This window comes from Octopus bimaculoides, chromosome 2, assembly GCF_001194135.2.
Source record: "Octopus bimaculoides isolate UCB-OBI-ISO-001 chromosome 2, ASM119413v2, whole genome shotgun sequence".
Taxonomy (NCBI): Eukaryota; Metazoa; Mollusca; class Cephalopoda; order Octopoda; family Octopodidae; genus Octopus; species Octopus bimaculoides.
The window spans coordinates 16,952,929-16,961,719 of NC_068982.1; the positions used below are offsets into that span (position 1 = coordinate 16,952,929).

General features: G+C 36.7%; 1 protein-coding gene across 1 annotated transcript in view; it reads left to right on the top strand.

Moving 5' to 3' along the window:
* Positions 1 to 8,360, top strand: part of LOC106881601 (putative transmembrane protein DDB_G0267530) — a 31,130-nt gene extending 22,770 nt beyond the window's left edge. Inside the window, exons 3-4 of the mRNA XM_052975800.1 lie at positions 4,008 to 4,118; positions 7,254 to 8,360. Of these exons, the coding sequence (XP_052831760.1) occupies positions 4,008 to 4,118; positions 7,254 to 7,469 (327 nt within the window). The 3' untranslated portion in view covers positions 7,470 to 8,360. The remainder of the gene's footprint in view (positions 1 to 4,007; positions 4,119 to 7,253) is intronic.
* The last annotated feature ends 431 nt before the right edge of the window (positions 8,361 to 8,791 follow it).

Below are 8,791 nucleotides of genomic sequence, written 5' to 3' on the forward strand. Positions count from 1 at the left end.
ATATATAAGGTTGGGAAGGGTATTGGATTTAACCAAACCCCGGAGGATACAGGTAATACCGAGTAAGTGCTGTATACCGATTAGTTTGCCCCAATCGTTGTATGAATAGGATTGGGTATTATAAGTCGTGTATTAGCGTGTGTATATGTAAATAATATACATATATATATATATATATACTTGGTTGATGAGAGACGGAAGATGGAAGATACGAGAATTTTTATTAATCTCTACAATTCTTTCGACCCATCTAGCATTGATCCTTCGCGAGTGGAATACTTAACAACTGGTTGAAGAGCATCCGACGGTGTCGATGTGTCTCTTCTGGCGATAAATAGATATAATTCGTTAAAATAACATTTTCGCAACGTGTCTTCTCAGTTCGTATAAAGCAAAGCAGCAAATTAAAGGATATAGCTTCATTTATATAGAAGATCAATAGTAAAAAAAAAAATAACAGATGCAAAAATGAAACGAACACGCAATACAGCGAAAAAAGTATTAAATATAACCGTTAACAGATATGGATGTATAAATGCCCTCGCGTAGGTTGTACGACACATGCACACTTGCTCATACAAGTATCCACGAAGATGTAAGCATATGCACACGTGTAGCTTGGCGCACATACATTTACATAGCGAATTAAATAGCTACTTTACAAGAATGGGGAAGTTAGAGCTAAAGTTAATTCATTCATACCTTAAGGTGAATTATGATTAGTAGTAATTAGGTTAACGGTTACTCAAATTCTTTCCACTGTATTGTAAGCATCTTGAGAGTCTTTCAGAAATTCTAAAAATGATCTTATTAGTCCACAGAATAGACAGGGATTTCCTCCGAGTAGTATCGGCACATCCTGGAAATGATAATATATGGGGGTTTTTTTGCATGCCTTACTATGGATCCAAGTTATACTTAATTTTATCTTCTTGAAGTTGCCACACAAAATCAGACGAAGATGTTGAATGTCTTTTATTGATTTTCTTAAAACTGGCGACATGGTTGCGATAACGATTTTTGAATGAATCCGCCGTTGCTCTAATGTAAATATACGGCCCTCCCCTTGTGTATACGGTACATTTATATACAAGATTTGTACTCATGCAGAGGCTCATCAATGGGCATCTTGATTTTTCTCAGCATGAGCATTTATTATAGTTATTTGTATATATGGCAGTTCTGACTTCATTTTCTGACGGATATATGAAAGTTCTTAGAGGATAACTTAATGAGGGCGACAGGCCAAATCTATGTCTGGAACAAAATTTCTGCCACACCTATGTGACATGGTAGTGGAACAATGAGAGCATAAATAACAGAAGAGACCGGCTTAGAAATAGTGTAAAAGTGGAGGTAACAAAGAACCATATCAGGTAGCTAGAAAGAACGCTACGCAGTAGGTTTGTCTAACATAAGCAGAAGCACAAAGGAAGAGATTTGCTAATGTCTTCTAACTTGAGGGTCAAAGACTAGAGATGCTTCGAATCACTAGACATTGTATCATTAAGAATCGAGATGTTATGAACGAGAAGTCTGTATAGATAGATAATCGTATGGTAGCACTTAGTGATTCTGAGAAGGAAATGTCGTGGAAGTGCCACTTTGAAAGATTGCTAAATGAAGAGCATGATAGGAATCTTCTTAGTATAGACCCAACTGAGGGACCAGAGCTGACAGCAGTATAATAGGTAAAGCAATTAAGAATATGAAAACATGAAAGACCTCTGGTCCATCGGGAATTACCACTGAGATGCTTAACATATTTACCATAGTAAGATGCTGTCTAGTTAATCACGTTATTCAATAAGTTGTCATCCCCAATGACTGGCGTAAGAGTATTACAGTCACTTGTTACAAGGGCAGGGAGATGCCTTAGATAGAAGTATCAAATTACTAGACTAGACCATGATAATTACAGAAGGAGTTGTAACTCAATTAATTAATTAGAGAGAATTAGAAAAGATGAGATGCAGTTTGCTACCTTCTTAGACAAATGCAGAAATTATATTTTGTTGGGAGTAAACCATTATACTTAGCGTTTGCTGACTTGGATAAAGCCTTCGACAGAGTCCTTCACTCTGTGATATGGTGTCTTTGAAGAAGTTTGGGATAGATGAATGGCGTGTGAAAACTGTACGAGCCATGTACAGGGGTATTAGCATGGATGTGAGAGATAACCATAAGTTCAGGAGCGAATTTAATTGTCAGGTAAGTGTTTATCAATGCTCCGTTCTCAGTCACTTCAAGTTCATAATTGTCCTCCAGACCATAATAGAAGACCGGCTGTCCCCAAGAACTTCAATATGCTGATGGTCTCGTTCTCATAGAGGAATTTGTAACAAAAGCTGGAATCGTAGAGTCTTAAAGTTAACTTAGCAAACATCAATGCTCTAGTAAGCAAGAAAACAAATGCAATCCTACCTCCCCCATTCAGGTAAATGGCTTTCCCGATATATTGAAAAGATGAAGTTAGCAGTGTAGGATGATGTTTTGAAAGTATAGTCGCGAGAATAAGTGTAGGATAGGGAAAGTTCAGAGAGCCAATACATCAGTCGGCATTAAAAGTCTATCTCTCTCTCTTTCTCTCTCACTCTCTTTCTTTCTCTCTCTCGCTTTCTCCTTCTCTCTCTCTCTCTCTCTCTCTCTCTCTCTCTCTCTCTCTCTCTCTCTCTCTCTCTCTCTCTCTCTCTCTCTCTCCCACACTCTCTCACCGAGTGAAAGGCAAATTGTATGATGCTTGAAAATGTACTGCGGTGTTACATGACAGTGAGGCATGGGTCCTGAACGTAGAGAACATGCGAAGACTAGAGAAGAACGAAACTAGTATGCTCTGCTTCAAGTGCAATATTAATGTGCACATAAGACAAAGTGCAAATGTAGCAAAATAAAAGTTTGGCATAAGAGAAATCAGATGTAACGTGCAAGAGAGAAGATTGCTTTGGTTTGGTCATGTGATGCGAATTGATGAGGGCTGTTGCATAGAGGTCGCTCAAAGTGAATGGAACTCGTAGAAGAGGGAAATGCAGGAAGACATCAGACGAAATATTAAAGGGTGATTTCAAGATAATGAGCCTTATGGAAGAGATGGCAAAATGTCGAGATGTTTGGTGTCTTGCTGTGCTGGAGAAGGAAAGGCACCCAGCAGTAAAGGGTTATTTAAGGATGTTGAACGAAACGCCCATGTTTTCAGAGGTGAATTATCCAAACCCCAAATAATTCCACTCAACACATGGCTATGATGCTCTCCCACTACTTCTGCTCGTGATCAGAGATGTTCATATCGTCAGCCACCAAGGGACATGCTCAACTGTTTAAGGTCAAACAACTGACAAGCAAAACTGTGGTATTAAGTAGAATAGTTGCTGTAGCCCATCTTTTATACCAAGACAAAACAATGTACATGATAACACTTCCAATCAGTTAAGATCAGAAGCTATGAGAGCCACTGCCTAGTTCTTCTTCTTCTTCTTCTTCTTCTTCTTCTTCTTCTTCTTATTATTATTATTATTATTATTATTATTATTATTATTATTATTATTAGTAGTAGTAGTAGTAGTAGTAGTAGTAGTAGTAGTAGAACGGGTGACCTAATGGTTAGGGTACTGCATTCACGGTCGCAAGATAGTGTTTTTGTTTTTTTTTTTCAGTTCGTAGACCGAGTAGTGTGTTATGTTCTCGAGCAAAAACACGTCATCTCACGTTGCTCTGCAATCACATGCGGCACGTGACACGTGGCACACCAGGAACCTGTTGAGTTGAGGCAATGTCGATTTGGTAGAGGGTGGGAGCTAATGCATAGCATATGTATTTGTAACTACAAGCAAATCATTTGTGCTGGACGTTCTGCAAAAAATCTAAAGACTCATACGTCGACTTCCATCATCGTCGTCGTCATTGTCAACGTTGTCTTTATCATATCTTCCAAAATTATCTTCATCATTATCGTCATCACCGACATCATCATCGTTAGATGATTTCATTGCATTTATTACTTTTTTTTTCAGATTAACAGCCAGCCACAGCAATACTATGAAGATAAGATGCTTGCGGCAATTCTCGTCACCCTTTTCTGCTTTTGCCCAACAGGCATTGCTGCTATTATATACGCCGATAAAGTAAGTAGAATATACTCTTTTACTCTTTTGCTTGTTTCAGTCATTTTGATTGTGGCCATGCTGGAGCACCGCCTTTAGTCGAGCAAATCGACCCCAGGACTTATTCTTTGGAAGCCTAGTACTTATTCTATCGGTCTCTTTTGCCGAACTGCTAAGTTACGGGAATGTAAACACACCACCATCGGTTGTCAAGCGATGTTGGGGGGACACACAAAAACATATACACACACATACATATATATATATATATATATATATACATATATATGACGGGATTCTTTCAGTTTCCGTCTACCAAATCCACTCACAAGGCTTTGGTCAGCCCGAGGCTATAGTAGAAGACCCTTGCTCAAGGTGCCATGCAGTGAGACTGAACTCTTCGCCTTCCACAGCCACCATAATTGCATGGGAAGCATAGCCTATCTACCTCTTCATTGATGTTGAGGTTTCCTGCAACATGGAGCGGCTTGCGTGTCTGAACACATGAATCACTTATTTCTTGTAGTGATCAGTTCAGTAGATCAAAAGTAGGTGTGAAGACAGGCACTGCAAAAGTGTTATGTGCAATATGCATGTCATAAGCATATTCTCTTTACTCTCCTGGGATATTCATTCCTGCTCCTCTCCTTATTCATGAATCCATCATATCTGACACCCCCATCTCGTCCCAAATACTTGTAATTTTCACCTGAGGTCGTATGGTTAAGCGGTCCATTCGTAGGTTTTCACAAGCGAACACAACTTTTTCACTTTTTAGTGTTGTATGTATGTACTGATGTATAGATTCATGTATGCATATATACATGCATATTTATATATACATGCATATTTCTATATATATATATATATATATATATATATATATATATATATATATATATATATATATAACAAGGGAACTCAGACAATCTACCCCAAGTAGCCGGTGTGGATTTCGCTGTTAAAATTGAGAGAAGTGTCTCATAGTTTCTCTGAACGTGTAATCACTCTACAATTGCAACTTAACACCAAATAAGTGATTAGTATTTATGATCCAACTCTTGTCAGTCCCCAATATGAAAGAAATTTTTTTTTTTATGGTGACCTGTAAACAATCCTGTGAAATATTAATAAGTGTGACAAACTTGTGTTTCTGGGGTACCTAAATGCCAATCTAGGACATGATTCTGAACGTAGCTGTAGCATAGGAAGTTGCAGAATTGGGAAGTTCAACGCAAATGGGATGCTCGTGTTACAGCTCTGTCAGGAGTTAGACCTAGTGATAACCAATATTTGGTTCAGGCAAAAGAATAAATATATGACTGCAAGGGTCGACTAAAATTTTCATAGGTTGACCAAGATACTCTCATGGAATGTGACCAAATGAGGTTTACTTTTCAACATAGTCCTCCTTCTTCTATTGGTATTATAATACTTGGACGTCTATGGTGAAGAAGCTTCTATCCTGTTGGTCAAAAAAGTTATCAAGATCAGATATGACGTCATCACTGCGATACTGGTTCCCAGCCAAGTGATTTTTCGTGTAATGGAACAGCTGGTAGACAGATAGGGCCACACCAGGAAAGTGGTGTCGGTGATCAACGAGTTCAAAGTTACAGTCACAACGAGATGTCAATGGAAGTAAGGACGTGTACTGGAGCATTGTCTTGATTTAACAAGACCCGTGACGTTAGTTTTCTTGACCGTTAGATCTTGATAACCTTTCATAACTGCTTCAGCAAATTGACATAATACTTTCCACTGATAGTGTAGCCCTTTTGAAGAGAGACAATCAACACAATATCATTTTCATCTCTAAAAACTGAAACCATCACCTCCCTTGCAGATGAAATTACCTCTGTCATCTTCTTTGGGGCAAGTGGGACGAGTGTTTCCACTCCATTGATTGTCTTTTTGTCTCTTACTCAAAGTGATGAACCTAGCACTCATCCCGGATCAATAAATGTTCAAGGAAACCAGCTGGATCTCCCTCAAACAATGTCAGGTTTTCTCGTGATATGATCAGTCCGGTGTGCTGTTGGTCAGGTATTAGAAAACGTAGCACCCACGGGGGTGAGACCTCCGTCAGACCAAATTCATTGCACAGAATGTTCCCAAATCTTTCAAGGAAAATGCTAATAGAATTGACTATTTGATTCATAGTCAATTGCCTGTCATTCATCACCATGTAAGGAACACGATCAATGACATCTAGAACTTGGATTACCTTCAAGACTCTCCGTTACCCTTCTTATATTCAGCTGCCCACTTTTGTACTATTGATAAGGCTGGAGCATCATCCCCTAATGTAGCAACCGTCTCATCATGAATGTCATTGGGGTCCAAACCCTTTTTCTGCAGATATTTGATAATACCACAATACCAAATTTTGTATTTTCAAGAAAAGTCGCTATTAGTTACTTTTGAAGCCTTCTTTAAACAGTAAGGTGTCAATTTACCTGAAAAAAACAACAACAATGGATTTATAAATAAGACGAGTTAAAATTAATGCTTACAAGATTTCACAGTTTTAGTAACACTTCTTAATAATATGCCTATAATTTTTTCAGCCGATCCTCGAATAATCGCTTTAACACCAAAATAGCAATTGCAGTTTTGACGATATATTAACTTTTATAAGAGCGGTGGTTCTTAAACTCACAAATACCAGTCACACGTCACCACCCGCAACACCACTCCCTTCGACTTCTTTATTAATGATAAAACAGAATAGGTTATAGATATTTCATCTATATAATTCTTTCTTTGCAATGGTCTTTTGGCAAGTTTAAACATCTGAAAACCATTTTCTTTTTTTATTAAACATGGCAATTTGTCGTCCTCCTTTTCAATCATTATATCCTCCTTATAAGTAACATTGGATTAGAGCACGATGTTTGATTTGTATTGTACTGGGGCTTGAAATAAGGTAGTTTTATTATTGATTTCAAGTTAACATGAACACTGGCAGGTAATTTCCTTAAAATCCCCCAGACAAATCTGTTTCTATGATTTAAAAAAAATACGGTGAAATTTCAGGTTTACACTCTACACCATGTAACTGATATCAGTTGTAAATATATGACAATATATTTGTTGATGTTGAGTTATATCAACAGATTTTAGATACAAATTAACTTTCATTTTATTTTCTAGGCAAACACACTGGCCCGAACTGGTAATACAGCAGGCGCACAGGAAGCTAACAATAGTGCAAGACAATTTATCAAAATATCTATTATTGTTGGTATCATTGGGAGCGTTATTGCTGTCGCAGCAGTAATTGCTATCATTGTTATAGGTACAACAGCTACTGCCTCTACAAGTAGTTATGTGCGTGACAGTTACAATAGATTTGATAATCAATATTAAATGGAGAGTCTTCACTTTTTTTTTTGTCCATGCCTTAATCTAATCATTAAAACAATTTTTTAATGCATTGAGAACTACAATTAACAAACTACATATTTCATATTAAATGATATAACTTCAAATATTAAACAATGGTATATTCTGAACGGTGAACTCTACAGCCCCAGCCTGACGGCAAGAACCAGTAATGGAGTAGAACCAACAAAGAAGTATAGAGATATTCCTGCACAACTTGTACTGTTCCTTCCGTCCAATTTAAGCACCCAAGAAAGCATTAGGTGATGCTGTGGCATTTTGCTTTTACTTGAATATTTTACTTTAATGTTTTTTTTTATCTCAAAAATATTCAAAGTTTAAATCCATTGTATTAACATAAATGTTAAACAAAGCGTATTTTAAACATTTTCCTAGTTTTTTCAAAATGTTGCCTTAAAGTCAGTTATTTATATGAGCGTTAAATATCCAACTGATGCACACAAAAAAATAAACTATTATATACAGATTTTACATAAATGGCTAAAAGTGAAAACTACATTTAAATATTGACTGCAAATGTAGAAGAATATTACTTTTAGCTTTCGTTCATAAATATTTTGGTTAACACTGGTTTTAATATTTCTTCTTATCATGTCAAAGAATGGGAAGCGGAGTGCACAACAAACATGCAAATGATTTTACACTATTTTAATGATTTGATTTTATAATGTCTGTATTAAACTTTGGCATATGTAATTCGTCTTTAAAAATATTTTCCTCTCATAAATATTCTAATTTTACCAAATATATTTGATTACAAAATAATAATTATTTGTAAACACATAAATAAATCAACTTGAACATTATATGTAGCCAATATTCAATGAAATAAAGCATAATTTTCTTTACCAAAAATTAGGCTGTTCTTTAGTGTGCGGTCAGGGATTTGTGAGTCTCGTGTCTGCATCATCCTCATCATCATAATCATTGTCATTATTATTATTATTATTATTATTATTATTATTATTATTATTATTATTATTATTATTATTATTATTGAGTAAGAGGGCAGTGCATGCCATCAAAGTGACACTGGGGTAAAATATACGAAGCCCATTATACCCATCATGACTACTTGTCTGATAAGGGTACACCAGGCACATGCATCACAACCACATGTGCGCGACATGGTGATCTCATATCAAGATAATCAGCGCATGACATCGCAGGTGGGGCCCAGTTAGAATTTTCTTCAGGTTGAGTCACCCGTCCCATTCAAGAGGTCCCTGAATAAGGGTTGTTTAAGGATGATGAACAAAATACCCATGTTTCCAGAAGTGAAATAT